Source organism: Platalea leucorodia (genome assembly GCF_965183815.1).
Source record: "Platalea leucorodia genome assembly, chromosome: 5".
Lineage (NCBI taxonomy): Eukaryota > Metazoa > Chordata > Aves > Pelecaniformes > Threskiornithidae > Platalea > Platalea leucorodia.
In genome coordinates this window covers 64,793,075-64,812,002 of record NC_138827.1, presented here as the reverse complement: position 1 = coordinate 64,812,002, position 18,928 = coordinate 64,793,075, and the positions used below count along the sequence as shown (strand labels likewise).

At 36.7% G+C, this 18,928-nt stretch overlaps 1 protein-coding gene across 2 annotated transcripts in view; it reads left to right on the top strand.

Annotated features, from left to right (window-relative positions):
* The window catches only part of NCKAP1 (NCK associated protein 1), a 63,750-nt gene that overhangs the window by 33,950 nt on the left and 10,872 nt on the right, over positions 1-18,928 (top strand). For both annotated transcript variants that reach the window (XM_082312809.1, XM_082312808.1), the window contains exons 15-27: positions 141-199; positions 992-1,137; positions 1,626-1,758; positions 4,108-4,227; positions 4,533-4,672; positions 5,869-6,000; positions 8,394-8,612; positions 8,955-9,085; positions 9,486-9,583; positions 13,464-13,557; positions 14,543-14,625; positions 15,097-15,177; positions 18,794-18,887. In XM_082312809.1, the coding sequence (XP_082168935.1) occupies positions 141-199; positions 992-1,137; positions 1,626-1,758; positions 4,108-4,227; positions 4,533-4,672; positions 5,869-6,000; positions 8,394-8,612; positions 8,955-9,085; positions 9,486-9,583; positions 13,464-13,557; positions 14,543-14,625; positions 15,097-15,177; positions 18,794-18,887 (1,530 nt within the window). The remainder of the gene's footprint in view (positions 1-140; positions 200-991; positions 1,138-1,625; positions 1,759-4,107; positions 4,228-4,532; positions 4,673-5,868; positions 6,001-8,393; positions 8,613-8,954; positions 9,086-9,485; positions 9,584-13,463; positions 13,558-14,542; positions 14,626-15,096; positions 15,178-18,793; positions 18,888-18,928) is intronic.

The following is an 18,928-nucleotide window of genomic DNA, read 5'->3' as shown; positions in this document are numbered from 1 at the left end:
AAAAAGTACTTTTACTTACTAAAAAGTACCTAAGTAATTCTTGAGTACTTGGGGTTTTTTTAGAAGGTCTGATGTAGTGTATCTGAATTTGTAGTTGTTTTCCTAAAGGTTTTTATGTTCTGTATTTTTCCCTGATGCAGTTGAAGATGGAGAGGTATTTGACTTCAGAGGAATGAGATTAGATTGGTTTAGATTGCAGGTAAGACTTTGTAAATATGCATGATGCTTTACTAACTTAAAACTGAAACATTTAATATATTACTGCTCTTCTAGGTTACTCTCATACTGCAAGTGGATGACAGGCTCTCTAAGAACAACGTAGTCTTTTAAAATCAAACAAATACTTAAGCAGATAATTTGCTACATTTTGATGTAACTTTGCTTAGCATACTTTTTGCAAATCATTCTTTGGAGCGTTTATAACAGTTTGGAAATAGAATGTGTTGAGGATGAGCAGTTTGGCAGCTGTGCACTGTTCGGAGTGTGATTCAGCCTGCCCAGGCAAGGGAAGGTAGAGAGACTGTTCAGAGGGTAAATATTATTCAGCGAGATCACTTCTGTGCATTGCAATAATAGTATCTTCAATTGACTTAATAGAGGGGAGTACTGTTTAGACTGTAAATAAATTGTCTCAAGATTAGAGAGACATGTTATCTTTATGTTTTCAAAATATGCATTCTTTACTTGCTTTCCAAAACCTGACTGTTAAAGGGAGGGCTCACAACTGTGTGTGTTTTGTCAATACATTTGTTCTACAGTTTATCTGTGAATCGGCATCATATTAAAATGACATTTGGAGACTTCATTGAAAGGCAGTTTGCTTCTCTTAAGCTACAGTGGAAAGATAAAATAGTCTATCCACGATCTTTAAGTACACAGGTGTCCTATGCATAGCATAATCAGCATTTAATGTTTATATTGGGCAATAGCAATGGACTTTGCAAAAAAGCAGCTGTAGATATAACATAAAATTTTTCTTGTGTCTTTCCAGGCCTACACCAGTGTTTCTAAAGCTTCACTTAGTCTTGCAGACCATAGAGAACTAGGAAAAATGATGAACACAATCATTTTCCACACAAAAATGGTAGATTCTTTGGTGGAGATGTTGGTTGAAACTTCGGATCTTTCTATATTTTGGTATGTTACTAACCTGACTGTAGAAGCTTTTTATTATTTATTGTTTGGTTTGTCCTTGCAAGTGTAATTTTTAAATAGCAAACTTTGTAGGAAGATAGGCCAGTGGGAGAATCAATTAGAATTTCTGGTTTCCATCTGAATTAGTTTGATAAAGGTATTTCTGAAGATCTGTCAGAGAGATTCTTCAAGCAGTCACATAATTGATCTGGGGTCATTTGCAGATTCTTCCTTAGTACATTTGTGCAAAAGGTGCAAGTTTTTGCAGTGCCTATGCGGCAAACATCAGAATAAAAATATGTTAATAATAGATGCAAATAAAATGCATAAGAAGTCAACACAAAACAAATTACTTTGAAAACATGATGCAATTTTTCATATAAGTTATGACTACAAATCTAACACTAATAGCATATTTGATTTGTGTGAAGTAGACTTTATTTGCAGCAAAATGATGTATGTGTTCCACTTAAATGTCTCTTTCTGATCAGTTTTTATAGTCGTGCTTTTGAGAAGATGTTTCAGCAGTGTTTGGAGCTTCCCTCTCAGTCAAGATACTCAATTGCATTCCCACTGCTTTGTACTCATTTTATGAGCTGCACCCATGAACTATGCCCGGAAGAGGTAATTTTAAAATATATAAGTTATTTTCATCTCTTGTTTAAAGTAGAGAGGACTAGAGCTGAACGCTGCAAGATGATGTTTCTTATAGCAATATAAGATTCGAGGGAGGAGAGTGGTAAAAAGGGAAGTAAAGCAAGTAGATACCTTCTTATGTGATTTTTCACCCACAGATCCCAAAATCCTTTTCTGAAGTGAGTAAGTAGTATTATCTTTGCTTTAACGAGAGATTAAACGAAGGTACAAAGATTAGATGACTTTTCAGGGGTCATTCAGGCTGAGATGCTAATGAATCCTGTATGCCTATTAAAATTTACAAGCAACAGTGTTTATACGCTCATAGTTAGAAACAGGAAATAGGAAGTTGGGAGTTCTGTATGGCTTGTTTTAAATAGTGCCTCTGCAGTAAGATTAAAAAAAAAAAAAAAAATCCTAAGTGATATACAGTATGATGCAAGCTTTTGTTTCGGTCAGAACTGGGTAATGCAAACACTTTGGTTAGAATTAGAAATGAAAAAATACAGAATGTTGCTTAAAGAAGTGGACCCTTTCTTAAAGAAAGTAGTTTGATTCTGAGGAAATTTTTTCTATTTTTGTTGTAATGAAATAGATCCTTTAGTACATTTCCTGTATGTCTGTTGACCTTGGAATTACTCTGGGGGTTAGTTAACTTGGCCAATTTTGTGCAGTGCTCATGAAGGTGTATTTTCATTCTTAACAGTGCTCATCTGAAACAATTTGATTAATAAGATCTATTGTAATATGAACGATGCAGATTTTTCTTATTTAAACTTCAAATCCTCTTCTGCTAAACTTCATCTCAGTAAATGTCTATATCATTATTTTCTCTGGATACTTTGCTTTAAACAGCTGCGAACTCTATTTATACTGGACAACCACTAAAAAGTATCTAGGAAAGCTTCCCTTCAGGACAAGAGATGTCTTTCAGAACAATTACAGTAACAGTAAGGAATTGGTAGCTGTCGTGGTTTAACCCCAACCAGCAACTAAGCACCACGCAGCCGCTCGCTCACTCCCCCCCAGTGGGATGGGGGAGAGAATCAGAAGGGTAAAAGGGAGGAAACTCGTGGGTTGAGATAAGAACAGTTTAATAATTGAAGTAAAATAAATTAGAACAGTTAAATAGGCAAAGCAAAAACCGTGCACGCAAACAAAACAGAACAAGGAATTCATTCACTACTTCCCATCGGCAGGCAGGTGTCCAGCCATCTCCAGGAAAGCAGGGCTCCATCACGCGTAATGGTTACTTGGGAAGACAAACGCCATCATGCCCAGTGTCCCCCTCCTTCCTTCTTCTTCCCCCAGCTTATATATATACTGAGCATGACGCCATATGGTATGGAATAGCCCCTTGGCCAGTCTGAGTCAGCTGTCCTGGCTGTGCCCCCTCCCAGCTTCTTGTGCACCCGGCAGAGCATGGGCAGTTGAAAAGTCCTTTACCACTGTGAGCGCCACTTAGCAACTACTTAGCAAGAACAAAACGTCAGTGTATCCTCGACATTGTTCTCATCCTAAACCCAAAACACAGCCCCATACCGGCTACCAAGACGAAAATTAACTCTATCCCAGCTGAAACCAGGACAGTAGCCAAAGTCCACTGTATGCTAGTTACTCTGAATGCAGCTGCAGCAAGCACATTTTGCCACAGCCAACAGAACTTTTAATTCAATATCTGAATTGTATGACTTTGTAACTCTTTATCATTTCTGAAAAATAATCTTTGCTGTACTGCGTACAATATGTGGTACTGTGGCTGTTAGAAAGTAAACAGTAGTGGTGAAAGAAGGATTTCATTGAGACGGAAGGCTATGCTTGTGCAGATCCAGTGACAAAGAAACTGAATCCAGAAATTAATGTGGTAGAGCTTCACTATTGACTTTCTCAGTGGTGTGAATGACACTGTGCTTTCTCTATAGCTTGAGTTGCATGCTTTCTTCTCTTAGATTTAGTACTGGTACAAATTAATGAAGAGGAGATTCACAGAAAACTTGAGTATTGGACACTTTAAAGTAGATTAGATTAATTCCAAAATGAAACATGAAAACCTACTTCTTAAAATGTATTTTGTCTCCTTTTACAGAAAATGTTTTGCAAAATATTTTTAGTGATGATATGCCATTTTGACTTCGAACATTTCATGGTTCGAGTTGCTTCCAAAAAAATAAAATCCCAGGGCTGAGACTATTAAGGACTAATGAATTCATTATTTCTCATACCCCAGTTCTATGATTTAGTGAACGATTAACTGCAGTACAGTGTGTGTGTTGTCTGAATATTGTAGGACTAACAGGAACCTGAAAATAAGTCTTTTTTTTTTTTCCTCTTTAACAGCGACATCATATTGGAGATCGTAGTCTTTCCTTGTGTAACATGTTCTTGGATGAAATGGCTAAGCAAGCTCGCAATCTTATCACAGACATTTGCACAGAACAATGTACGCTGAGTGATCAGGTGAGCGTGGTTGTGTCTATTCTTTTAATTCTCCTTTGGGATTTTCTATGTTGTTCAACTTTCTGAATTTTTATCGTTCTATTTCCTGTTCACCTTTTTTCCCTGTTTTGGGAAAGTGTTCTGTTTATAAAATGGAAAGTGGTTTGAGGAAAACTTTTTATATTAGAATTGTGTAGCTAGTCGTCAAAGGAAGAATATATTACTTGTGTGCTGAAGTCTCCACCTGGACCATAAACTTATTTTGTATCTCATGGCTGCTAAGAAGTTGGATTTTAATTTGGGGGGCTATTTTTTTCCTTTACTAGTTGCTGCCAAAGCATTGTGCCAAAACCATCAGTCAAGCAGTGAACAAGAAGTCAAAAAAACAGACTGGAAAGAAGGGAGAACCTGAAAGGGAGAAACCAGGAGTAGAAAGCATGAGGAAAAACAGATTGGTCGTGACAAAGTAAGCCTCTTCTATTCCTTTCACCCAGAATCCCAAGTCAAAACACGTGTTTTACATATTGAATGCTTCTTGCTTAATTTATCTGAGTAAGTTTAATTGACTGTAAATATAACAACTTTGTAGTTTGCGAGCATATGATGCTTCTGTAGCTTGTATAGAGACTGAATTCTGTTACGTAAAGCAATAGGAATGTGTATCTCTTGAATTTATCTTCTCGGATGTTTCCTTTCCTGAGCAGACAGGATCCCTGTGCTGTAGCTAGGTTTCCTGTATAGTCATGGTAATTGTTGTGGGAGTCCAAGGAGTGGATGGCATCTTCGATTCTGCCTTGCTTAACACTCTGAACTAGGTAAAGTACAGGCTGGGCTGGAAGTTCTTGCTGCCGAAAGGCTGTTTGCTGCCTTCAGCTGCTGGGATGGAGTTGAGGCTCCAGTGCCTGTACCAGCTCGGGAAGGTTTCCTTGGTAGTGGCTGTAGAAAAATGGAAAGTGCCAGCAGATAAAAAACCAAAAACCCACCTGAAAGAGATCACAAACATTAATAAATACAGTTTGGGGTATAAGAGATGATAGGGGAGGAAAAGGGAGAAGATAATTGTTAGGAAAGATCATAGGACTAGATGGTAGCGTGATAAAAGTATGAAGAGGAAGGAAGCTAAGAAAAAGGAAACAATAAATGTTTAGTGTTGTGGCTGGGAGTGGCTAAACAGGGATGCTGCCGAAAGGAAAGTGGTTTTGCTACAGTTGCAACAACCAAACATCAGAGAACTGTAAAGATTAGAGAAGTAGAGGGAAGAGAACTTACTTGTAGCTTAAGATTCCCTCCTCCAATATTTTTAGGCTTTTAGTACTGGCTAGGAGCAAACACGACTTGTGTTGCTTAGTTGTTAGGAAAAAAACACTTTAAGACTGTTCTTTTCAAGGGGAAAAAAAATTTATATGTATATGTATAAATTAGTGTATCTCTCACATCACTGTATGTGATGCAGATCAGTATGCAGTTGTAGGATGTGTTCTTACCCAAAATACTTTTTTTAAAATAAGCTAGAAGAGTGTCTCAAAGCAGAAAAAGATAATGAAAGGGTTAGAACTGTACCTGCTCTTGAGGCATCTTCCATCCAGTACGTGCTTTCCGTGATAATACATACTTATGTTCCATTAAATATTTTTCTTAATTTCTTGTTGTCTGTTCTTAAAGCCTGGACAAACTGCACACTGCACTTTCTGAGCTCTGCTTCTCAATCAATTATGTACCAAACATGGTGGTTTGGGAACACACGTTTACCCCAAGAGAATATTTAACGTCTCACCTGGAAATCCGCTTTACCAAGTAAGAAACATTGTAAAGTTAGAAGTATTCATATACAAGATAAGTCTTTGCTGATTTGACATTGGAAGTATTGTATACTTCCTGTGGAAAACTAGATCTTAAAAGGGTGGATTGCAAAACTTGTAAGTCAAATTCTGACTGAAATGACGATTAAGTTATATGTGCAGACATACACAATTGTTAATTCCTACTTTAAAACAAAATGTATTGGAAATTAATATCACCTATATAATAGCCTGATCCTGCATTCCTAGTCCTATATATTTTGTAGGAGTTCGTGACATTTATTTTTAGGCATTTATAAAGACTGCCTTCCCACCGTTCTTTTGCAGAGTGCTGGATTGTTTCAAGTGTTTGAGTTTACTTGCTTGCTGAAAGGGAAATGTAAAGATCAGAACTCAAAACCTGACAAAGTCAACTGAAAAGATGTTTTAATTACCTTTTTTCTTAAAACAAAAAGTATTGCCACTTGATATTCCTGTCTGTTCCTACCTTGATCTTCCCCTTGTTGTTTACAGAACTAGGCACATGGCAACTTCATATTAAAACAGCCAGCTATCCTGGTTGTATTTTCTGCCAAGGATTACTAATTATATATTCCATACAAGGTATAAAGACTTAAAACGTTTACTCATCAAGACATAATGTTAGGTCTCTGGAGCCCTCCATCTTTAAAGTAAGACAAGGTGGCATAAAAGTGAAGATAACTTCATGACTTTATAAGAAGTCAGCTGTACTCTTCAGGTCTATAAACCTAGACCAGTGAAGGTCGTATTTGCGTAATTCGGGTATGTTGGCTTGTGGATTGGGGCTGAAGCCACCGGCAGATGGCTTTCAGAGTCTGCTTTCCTTTTTATTGCCTTATGGAAGAAATGAGACTTGTTAGCCAAACAGAATGAATGTTCAGTTTATAATTAACAAAAATGTTACTTAAATCAGCTGATGATCTCCTCCAGAATAACTCATCCTGTTCACCTGTGGTGAAGGTAGTAATCTACCAATTTCTTCCCCCCCCCCCCTTTTTTTTTTTGTTGCTATTCTCCCTTTGAAAAGTATGTGCCACTCAAAAGCTTAGCTCTGAAAGTCTGAGACCATTATTAAGCCTAAAATGAATACTACAACAAGCATTTGTTTACTAAGAAGACTTCGTTTGCGTTAAGAACCCACTGATACAGCTTGCTTCAGGGCCTGGTTTCAGTGAGATACTGGGTAAAGTTCATGTCCGTTTATGTTAAAAGGGAGTACAGAGTCCTTTGTGCAGTTCTGATCTAGCTTGAAAGCTAGCCTGATGTATAGGGTATCTGTTATTAGAAGCCTGGTTTTATTTATAGTGAGAATTTGGACAAATCAAAGTATTTCCTGCAATTTCTTGACTTTTTGATTAAAGATAGAAATCACTGTGTCAGCTAAAGGGAGATTTGTTTTTCATTAATAAAATTCCTATTTATTTACTTAACATACACCCAAATTTTTAAAATTGTGTATACAAATATAACTGAAGCTTACCTACCAAATGATGTAAAAATGTTTCCTTTTACCTACTTACAAGATAATTGCTGAGAAGCATTAGCTGTTGAACACAGAGCTTCTGATAACTTTCTTGAAAAGTTATTTAAAACAGTTAAAGTGTAGTTTAAAATAAATATGCTCTAGGAAAGCTATCTGTAGTGCAGAAGAGATGAGATCTTTCAAGATAACTGAGGGGGTTTTTTTTAATACTGCATGAGCTGAGGCAAAAAGAGAGATTAAATGGTATGGTCTGTGTCTTGCAAAAGTTATGCACTCAAATACAGTAGGCATAGTTAATATCACAAGATAATCAGATGTGCCTTTAAATACTTATGCAGAGCAACGCAAGATAGAAGTTTTGCTTTGAATATTTTCAATTCATACTTAATTATAGCTATATGGTTTTTTCACAGATATTTCAAACTAAAACTATGAGAGCAACTTTGGTCAGAGAATTTTTGCCTTGGTTAATATGCTTTGAGCACTTTAATACATCATTGCTCTTGCATTTCCCAGAAGTTTTGCATTTTAAGACTTTAAGGATAATTTATTTACCAAAGTAGTTGTAATAAGTCTTCCACATTGTGGATTGCACTTATATATGGGCGGGGGGGAGCTTTATTTTAAAAATACTCAGTGAGTATTCTTACAGTCTCATGAAATTTTTGCTGGAACCATGAATACAGTTGTCGTCGGCATCTAGAACTATTTTTAAAAGTGCTGGTATAGTATATTCATTGATTAGAGTTTTATACTTGCAGATTGGAAAAGCATTCAGAGAAAAGCTTTGAATATAAAATAATTTTATAGCTGCATCTTTGTCTCTGTTTAATTTTACTAATAAGTGCAATTTATTTGTTTCCAATTTTTTTTGTTTCTAAAAGGTCAATTGTTGGAATGACTATGTATAATCAAGCAACACAAGAGATTGCAAAGCCTTCCGAGCTGTTAACCAGTGTAAGAGCCTATATGACAGTTCTCCAGTCAATAGAAAATTATGTACAGATCGACATTACACGAGTATTTAACAATGTTCTGCTTCAGCAAACCCAGCATTTAGATAGTCACGGTGAGCCAACCATTACCAGTCTGTACACAAATTGGTAAGTAATTATATGAACACTTGTTACAAGTTTTTTATATTATTTTTGTTTAATCAAAAATCTGGAATTCGAGAAGTGGAGTTTGAAATTTTCTTAAGTTTCTGACTTCACAAGTTTACTTCTCCCAGTACCTGTTAAAAGCACCTTAAAAGTTTGTGTATCGTGAAATTCACTTTTTATAAGGGGGAGATGTAGAGTAAGATACTTTCATAGTTCAACTGATGTCTGTAAAACTTTAGTCTATAGGCTTTACTGTCCCTTGTCACACAAGTATACTTCATCTGTATGGAGTATCTATGATCATGTGTCTTTTCATCTAAAACTTTTTCCGTTTCTGATAAGGTATTTGGAAACTTTACTACGGCAAGTCAGCAATGGTCACATAGCCTATTTTCCAGCCATGAAGGCATTTGTGAATTTGCCTACAGAAAATGAATTAACATTTAATGCTGAGGAGTACTCTGACATATCAGGTAAACTTTGATGTTTCTACTGAATGCTTGTGAGGGATAGTTATGTGTGCCTGAGTAACTGGAATAACAGCAACTCACAGAATGTTCTATTATAGGCAGCATTTGTTAACTTTCAGTAGTATTTTAAGTACTTTTTATTCATGCTGCCTCTATGCCTTGAGAGAGTTCACCTTTCCTATTTTTGGTCAAACAGGGTTGTTGCATTTAAGCTACAAGAGATAGGAGAATAGCGTGTTGGTGACTGCTGCTTCAGTTCTATTACAATACAAGTTCTCATATCTAAATTTCTATTTGGTGGTAACATATTTTTGCAATTAGAACATTATTGCTAGATACATGATGGGCATCAAATAACTGAAGAAGGAATCTTTGAAGTAAAAAGGTTTGTTTTATTTCTCAGAAATGAGAGCCCTTTCTGAACTTCTGGGACCATATGGTATGAAGTTCCTAAGTGAAAGTCTGATGTGGCACATTTCTTCACAGGTTGCTGAGCTAAAGGTAACCTTGGGAAACTGGTGGGTGGGAAGGCGGGTTGTTTTCTGTTTAAGCTTTCTTTAGGATATTTAATAGCTATGCGTCTGCTTGCTGTCTTTTTGAAATGACTGCATCAAACAGACTGTCAAAGCTGTGAATTTTGTTTTGTAGTACGTTTGCACATGTAGTATGTGTGTATCCCACATTCTTCAACAGCTGAATGGGCAGGACTTAATGCAGGCTCTGTTGATGTCTATGTTAGGTACCCTAAGTTAGGAGTCAAGTCTCTTTTTATCATCAATGGGAGAAATGTTTTTCAAGATCTCCAGGTGCTTGCAAAGCACTTATCCGAGTCTGTTGACTCTCAAAACTTAGCATGAAAATATCAAATGTATTTTAGTCATCTATAAGGACCTACTTTCCTCACCATGTATGTTAGCCTCTATTGTTCAGTTTACATGGGTGGGAGACTTCAGGTCTTTCTTCTTTGTTTGTTTTCCTTGGTTTTAGACATATTCTTCTCCTTGGCTGAACAGTATCCATTTATTATAAATGTCTGTATTCTGATAAATCTGATACCTACAGCAGCACAAACAGTGAAGTTGGTGCCGTGAAAAAAGATGAAAATATGGGCATTTCAAGGAAGCTAGTTGCGTGTATATTCAGAACAACGAACAATGACAGGGAAGCGCTTGGTGCCTATGTAATTAACTCTTTCTGGAAAGAGTTTTTAACATATTTAATTTCAGGTTGTTATTATATCTCATCATCTTAGTACTACTTTCCCAGGATAGTCATGCTATTAAAATGCCACTAATTGGCATATATTTGCTTTTCTTGTGACTTACTCTTTTCGTGTCACTTCCAAATTTAATTCCAAGTTGTTATTATAAAAATATCTCATCATCTTCAATTTATTTAACTACTAATTACAATAAGGGGTTTTTTGTAACTATTCATGCATGCTGTGTTTTTAAAAATGCACATGAATACTTCAGAGATCTAAGGAACTTTCATTTTTTCATTCAACAACAATTTATTATTATTAGCATACCAGGCCTTTAAAAGTGTGTGTTTTTGATATATCCCGTGTTACAATTTTGAAGATCTTCTTCTCCCTGTAAACATCGTGAATTTTGGTGCTGCTGAGTTGCTAGGATGTATGATCACCTAAAAGATGTGAAGCCTTTTATTCAATGTCACAGCTTAAGGAGAGGGGCTGCTTGTGCTTTCCCGGCTACCGCAAGAGCATGCAGCAACCCTGTCCTGAGTGACCAGCCAGACAGGGTAGTTGATTCCTTATGCCCATTTCAATTTTTGAGTTTTGGGATGAGACTTTCCAGGTGAGAACGGTATGGTTTTAAGGTTAAATTGTGTAACTCCTGGCTATGCACAAAGTGACATGTGTCACATTTCAAGTAAAACGCAAAGCTATTGGGCAGATGTTTGTTGGTTGCTGTTGTCTTTGTCCACTTACTACGGAGTTGTCGTACTTTCTCAAAATCAGCATGACTGATACTGTAGCTCTGTATATTTTTTTTAAAAAGCAATTTCAAATTGTCTCTGAGATTTGTTGTTTTCTGATACTGCTAAGGGTAAGCAGAACATAATGTAGATGCACAGGCACATGACCACATATTTGGAGGGAAAAAATAAAGTAATAAAATGTTCATCTCTTTGGCCGAGATGCAGTTGGCTTAGCAAGAGAGCACTGAGAAACATCTGTGTTTGGGGGAAGGAAGCAACAAGAGGGATAGAATGGGGAATTTATTAAGAGTAGGGTTCAACATGCTTGCTTTGCTTCCCGCAGTGGGACCAGGTGTTGGTTTTATATCTGAAGTTTAAGACTGGGGTGAGGAGGGGAAGTTTGCCTCATTGAAGTAACTATTTGAACTGTATTCCAGCCTGTTCCTTTTAAATCCTAAACTAATGTGCTGGTTATTTTTTGTAAAGCTGAAAGCTTGACTCAATAACAATGTGCGTGGGCTATTGCCTTCAATCTTGCGTTCTGGAGAGCTTTGAGGGATTTAAATTAAAATGTCACACATCTGCCAAGTTCTGATACATCAGTTGGTTTAAAATCGCCCATCTTGATTGCAGTGCAAACCGGTCTGGCTTTGGCTTTCAGCATAGAAGTACATCTTGTGTGTCTATGTGCGTGCACATGTGCACACATTCTTGGAGGTGGTTAGTTTGCTACATCTTGTACAGCTTATTTCTTTCCTTGCTTCTCACTGAAAATAAGAATGAAAGTGAGAAGACTGAGTGGATTATGGATAGACTTGAGGTTATGGAAATAGCATGACCATGACACAATGTAGTTGAATCTGAGAGGTCTAAGCTGTTGGACAGATTTGCTTTGCACAGGCTACTTGACTGGGTGGGAGTAAATACAGACCACTATTTATTTCATAGCAGCATTATAGTTTAAGTTGTGTTGTTTCTTTCTCCTCCTGTGGTCACAGGAATATTTCCTCTGAAACTTCATTTCCCTGCTTGCTAGTTGCTATGTTTTGCCCTGTTTTCAGCGTGGGTTGAAGCAAAGTAAAATAAAACTATTAAAGCAGTAGGTTCCTGCAGGTATATCTCTTCTTAGATTTTGTATGATATATCTTAAATTACGTTCCAGGCTTATAATGGCCTACATGTTTGATGAATAGTAGGTTTTCCTGCTCTCTCCTCATTGCTCCTTTTGTTTCTGCTGCCTAGTAAATAAGGGGGATTGGAATGCACTCACTTGAAAAAGAAAACTATTAATAATCACTTTGGAAGACCACCCCCCATCCAGAATATATTGTTTTCTTCCTCCATCTTTCAGTTCGTTTCTACCTTGATATTAGTATACAAGTATATATTTGTTTAGTATACAAAGCACTAAATTAAGTCATCTTTAAAAGAAGGGAAATGCTTTCTTCATTTAATGTTCAGAAGCACACAAGATATCTAAATTTTCTTAGATGCTGGTTGTCCTCTACCTAAAGAGAGATAATCATACTTTCCATTTCTGAAACAGGGAACTTTGCATTCAAACTGCAAAAATATTTTTTGTAAGAATAAAGTACCTATTCCTTGCTTGAAGAGAGTTTAAAAATACTACTTGGCACAACGTAAGTTCCTCAGCTAGCGAGAAACCCTTTTTGGATCTGACATTTTATAGATGTGATTATGCAATCTCTGTAACTTAAATTTAAATCTGATACATATTTGGAGAATGATTTCAAGAAAGTTATTACATTTACCCTAATGCTACAAGTTGTGTGTATGAGAGCTGTTACAAATTAGAAACAGACACACATTTTCTTTTCTTTTGGTCAAACTGACATGAAAAATACTGCACTTGAGTTTAACTGTTTCAGGCCGAGGTGTTGGGACTTGAATGAATGTTTTTATTTCATATTATAATGGAAGAAAATGTCAAGTAAATGCACCAAGATTTAAGATTCTGACTCTTACACTCTTCATTCCATTTTTCAATTTTACCAACATTAAATTTCTAATCCTTACACCATAACTAGTGAAAGGAGCAACCCAAAGGAATGGATTACTTTGGAATCTGCATTTTCATTGATAGATGTATATTTTTCTTATAAAACGCATGAGGAGCTATTGTCTGGTTTTACTGAGTTTAGTTCCATTGTTTTAAGAAGTTGTACACATTGCTGAATATAAAAATCATGTTCCAAGGGGGTATGTAATCATCTGCTTTTTGATTCAGAGCTTGCTTTTGTGTAGAGTAGTGCCTGATAATAATACTGATATTGTAGTCCCATTAAGAACACAGTGGGTACATCTGTGTTCCATGAGTTTAGTTGCATCTCTGCCAGACTGAAATATCCTAAACCATGCATTTATCCTGTTAACATACTGAAATCTATAGCTGACCTGAATCCTTGCTTCTTTTTAGAAACTTGTGGTGGAGAATGTTGAGGTTCTAACACAAATGAGGACCAGCTTTGACAAGCCAGACCAGATGGCAGCGCTCTTTAAAAGATTATCATGTGGGTAACTAGCAAGGTCCTACTAAAGATACAGAATTGTTTTTTATCTTTGTCTTTGTAAAGAAAATGACAAAAATTAATTTCTCTGTATTAAGTATACAAAAGCAGCAAAATGTATGTGAGCTCGTGTAAACTGATGCATCTTTTCAAAAGTTTTCAGTCTTCTCATGTACAGACAAAATGAGATTTCAGTGTTAGTGCATGGGCACTGTAGTAGTGATGAGCTTTGAGCATCTTTTCTCTTCAGGGATCACAACACATAGCTATTACAACTGGGTGTAGCCATAGAAAAGAAAACACAAACTTTTTCGACATGCATTTCTGATTTGATTCCATCAGTGTAAGCTATTGCATTCTTTAGAAGGATTTTTACATGTAATTAACATAAGTAATTATTTTTAACAAAAATAATAATTATAAAGAGAGATTTTTAGCCTCAGGAAAACACAGAACTAGTGTTAGCATCCAATATTATCAGCTGCGAGTACTGAAAATCCCATTATCAACTCAGCTATAAAAACCTGCTTAAGCACTGTTTATTTTGGCTCTTTTAAGGAATGCCATTGTTTCAGTACCTTATGTTTTTCAGTACCTTATGTTTTTCAGTACCTTATGTTTTTCAGTACCTTATGTTTTTCAGTACCTTACGTTTTTCAGTACCTTACGTTTTTCAGTACCTTACGTTTTTCAGTACCTTACGTTTTTCAGTACCTTACGTTTTTCAGTACCTTACGTTTTTCAGTACCTTACGTTTTTCAGTACCTTACGTTTTTCAGTACCTTACGTTTTTCAGTACCTTACGTTTTTCAGTACCTTACGTTTTTCAGTACCTTACGTTTTTCAGTACCTTACGTTTTTCAGTACCTTACGTTTTTCAGTACCTTACGTTTTTCAGTATTTTGTTAAATGTTATCTTTCTCCTTTTTGAATTGAGCTTGTAAACATCAACAGGTTCTTGTTCACTGTTGCTCTTGTTTCTCTTCAGCTGTTGACAGTGTTTTGAAGAGAATGACGATTATTGGTGTTATCTTGTCTTTTCGGTCGTTGGCACAGGAAGCGCTTAGAGATGTAAGCAATAACTGAATATCTTCTGAATAATTTTCATTGTATTTAATTTAATGGATTGATAAGGTATTTGAAGCTTCACTGTTTAGAAATGCTACCTCTTAAAAGGTTGGCATGTGGGTAAAATGGCAATACTAAGCCATAACTGAACTTTGAATTACAAGTTGGGGGGGGGGATCTGCTTTTTGAGTACTGTTCAGAGAAATGTTACATTAAAACATACAGGTTTTACTTTGAGCATGCCTCTCTGTTTTCTGTGTTTAGTACATTTTAAAAGCTTTCATTTCATTTTTTGCAAACAGCTTGATTTTTTGAATTTATTGGGCTTTAATGTCTTAAATCTGCAAATTCATATGCATAAATAAAAGCTCATTTTAAAAAAATTAGTAAGTCCAGTAAAATAATGGTAGTGTCTAACTGATCATTAACATGGGAAGTATTTTTTCTCATTTTGTATGTGTTTGTGTCTCTTAGGTCTTATCCTACCACATTCCTTTCCTTGTAAGTTCCATCGAGGACTTCAAAGATCACATTCCAAGAGAGACTGACATGAAGGTAATGTTTGGCCCAAAGAGTGATGGAGTCATTTTTGGAGCTTACTGAAAATATGTGAGGGGCAAGACTTTCATGCTTAGTGTGAAAAACTCAGAAGCAAAACCCACCCTTTTTTTCCCAAAGAGCTAAGTAGTTGTGCATCTGCAGCCTCCTAATGTTCTAGGAAAAACAAACAAACAAACAACTGATAGAATAAGCACAAGTCTATCTGCCCCTGATCACATTTGAGAGCTTTCATGGAAAGAATTAAGAACAAACTTTGTCAAGTGTTAAAACATGACTAAGTGATAAAGGGAAGAATATCGAGCTGCTTCATAGTGTGAGCAGTATAACTGGTAAAACTAAATGTTTCAAGGACACAGTGTACATGGTTGGAGCACTAATGCATGTAATAGCTACAAGTCTCATTTTGACCTTAAATTGAAAATTCTTGTGAACTCACCGTCTGAAATGCTTGAAAAAAAGTTAGCAGCTTAAATAAGGTGCCTTGCTTCTGAATAGTAGTATGTTTCTATTCAAAAACCCTTGTCAGTACATCACGTGGCTTCTGGCCGCATATGCACAGTAGCTGCAGCCTAGATGGTTTTTTAATCTCTCATTGCAGCTTGGAGCCTATGAAGGTTTGCAAGCTTCTTAATGGTATTGCGGTAATTTGATTTGCAGAAAATGTGTAGCGGGATATACATTGTGCAACTCTTGATTCCCTTTTACAGAAACAATTTTTAGAAATCTGCTCTTGAGCAAAGTATGGTTTTTGAGGGACGGAATATGTTGTTGTTCTTGAACTTGAAGTTTACATTTTGCCGTTTATTCTTGAGGAAAGAAACTTAAGTTCTGTTGTGTATAAAGATTCACCAAATTAAAAAAAAAAAAAAAAATCCTTCTCCTTTTTAAAAGTACATTACAAGAACTGTTCAGAGTCCATTATGGTGGGCCTCATGATTTCAGAAGACATCATTTAGCAGTCTGTCTGAAAATGAGTCAGAGGTTGCGTGAAGAATGTAAGTTACTCAAATTTCACATGTATGCTATTGTAGTCCAAAATAAAATCACATGGTCTCTGAAACTTGCAATGCTGATAAACCAGCCATGAATGTTTGATGTCCCAGAAAACTTTGAAATTCATACCACAATAGAGGAATTCTGTGAAAATGCTATGGAAAATTACCTTCAAGGATACTGGCTCATGATAAAAATTATATCAAAATGATGCAAGTTGACTTTGTACGTCTCGAAAAGCCTTTCTAAAACTCTCACCTAGAATTACAGAGAAAATCATTGATCACCAAAGCATCATGTTCCATTATTGAACTTGAGGAATTGGCATGCAGAAGAGATGAGAAGGGAAGTTCACTGCTTACTTTGCCTGATCTTTTCAGAAAGCATCTTACAGCCTCTGGTATCAAAATGGTCCTGAAAAATATGGTAGGATGAAGGCTGCAACAGTAATGATTGGAGACAGTATTTTACCATTGATATTTTTAAGCTCATCTTAACAGATCATTTTAAACATCTCAGTGGATCTCTAAAGACATCACTGAACTCATTTGTGTCAGCAGATAGAAGAAAGCGTAGTACTTGCTGCTTCTCTCCTGGAAGTCACTGGAGTAATTTGGAGTCACTGGAATAACTGGATGGCAAAAAAAGCCAGTTACTACTGCTAAATAAAACCATGCTGAGGACTGTTCTCTGGCTCGTGCCATGTAGCACCACCTAGTTGCCGCTGCTTCACGTAACATTTGGCTGTTGGCCTTCACTGGGCCTGCTGTAGTTCCGCTGTGATTCTTAAATATACCTCTTCTGTGTGTGGTTTTTTTTCTAGTTCAGAGTGTCTGAAATAAGGACTAAGTGCTGTGGTGCAGTCCACCATGCTGGTGTTTGCATGATACCAACCGTAGCAATGATGTTTTGTGGTGTGGCATCATGCCACGTAGGCTTGTTTGAGGCTACATAGCTTGCCTGGATAACGTTGGAGGACTGTGCATGGAGGAGCCAAACCTGTGTAGTCTTGTCCATAGTGCCTACTGGGAACTCTGACGTGTGCTACACCGCAACTCTGCCAGACCTTTGTCTTGAAAACAGCTTGTTGGAAGGGCCAGAACTGAGCTATGAGCCTGCTAGCAATTAAGCCCTGTGGACAATCTGCAGCTCCTTGGCTGAGCTTTCCCCTGGCCTTGTCACATGCAGCAGTGCAATTGTAGGCAAGAAAGGCTTGTTTGGGAACAATAAGGCAGACTACTTTTTCCTAAATGAAGGCATGTCAGCAGACAGATCTTTACAAGGCTTTGTACAATGGGTTGGGACAACTGTCCAATTGGGCATATTCTAGGACATAATATCATAGTAATTTCCTATGAACTGAATTTACCAAGCAAAGCATAAATAGCTTTAAAGCTGTTGATGAAATAAATAATTGTTATGAAATGTTATTTTTATTTTAGTATCCCTGAAACTTATGATTTGGGGTGACTGGCAAAATGGGGGTTTGTTCTCCTTTTATTTGGTTATTTTTTTAATATTAAATTGTTGGGATGCGTATACAGGCTTTTAGAAACAGGCTTGCATTTGTTCCACTGTTGCACCTTAACCAGTTTCTTGTGAACCACCTACTGTCCAGATGCCCTGTAATTCTTCTAATGCAGGACTGTACTCAAGGTAATATCGCATGTCCTGCTGACAGCATAGCACTGCGCAAGCAAAATTGTATGCTTTTCGTATCAAAACTTGCCCTTGGGTAGCCAAGCTGGAGCACACGAATAAGGATGATCTGCACAATATCCCCGACATGCAGCTGACCAACTATATGTGAGAATTTATGGGCAAAGTGTTAAAACTTCTCAAATGTTAATGGCAATAAGACACATAGCTAGCATTTGCCGTAGTCCTTTGTATTTTGTGTAAACCTGCTTTTGCAGGGATGCATCTGAACTACAGCTTCAGATACTTTGTCCAAAATGTAAACTGGGGAAAGAGAAGAACTGTGTTGAAAGTTTGTTAATGGCAATAAAAGATACAGCCTGGGACAGGCTGGAAAATGGAATACGTTTAAAGAAAGATGTTCTTAGTTCCTCCAAGTGTTAGGGCCACTTAGAGTCTAATTCTTGGCACTTGGAATCACTGGACGCGGAATCTGTATCAAATTTGACTGTTGTAAGATTTCTTTCCTGCCTTATTCTAATATTTACCCAGATTGTGACTTTTGGCATTTGTCTAAAAATGCTATATTTGCAGATGTTAGCTGATACTTTAGATCTGGTAAAGAAAATGTGTTAGTTTTCTTTTGAACAGTAAAGAAAAATGTAGAAACAGCTAATTGGAAGTCAGGATGTTTGCTTTGGAGGTAATATAGAAAAGTAGACAAGCTTTGTTTGGCTTGACAGAAAGAAATTATAATTTAGCACACAAAGTACTGACCCAGCTGTTCAACGTAGGTTAGAAACAAACAAAAATCTTGAGTCTCTTTATCTTGTTTTAGCCAAGTCTCTGAAATTCCTTAGTGCCTCAGACTCTAATATGTACATTTTAAACCTGACAGCAAAACTGTGCTTCATCATGTTTACACAAAAAGCATTCAGTGTTGTCTTTTTTTTGTAATTATCTTTCTTCTGCTCCTCAGGTGGCAATGAATGTATATGAACTGTCATCAGCTGCTGGATTGCCTTGTGAGATTGATCCTGCCCTGGTTGTAGCACTGTCTTCCCAAAAATCAGGTAAGAAGTTACAACTTGAACAATACAAATGCAAAAAGGCA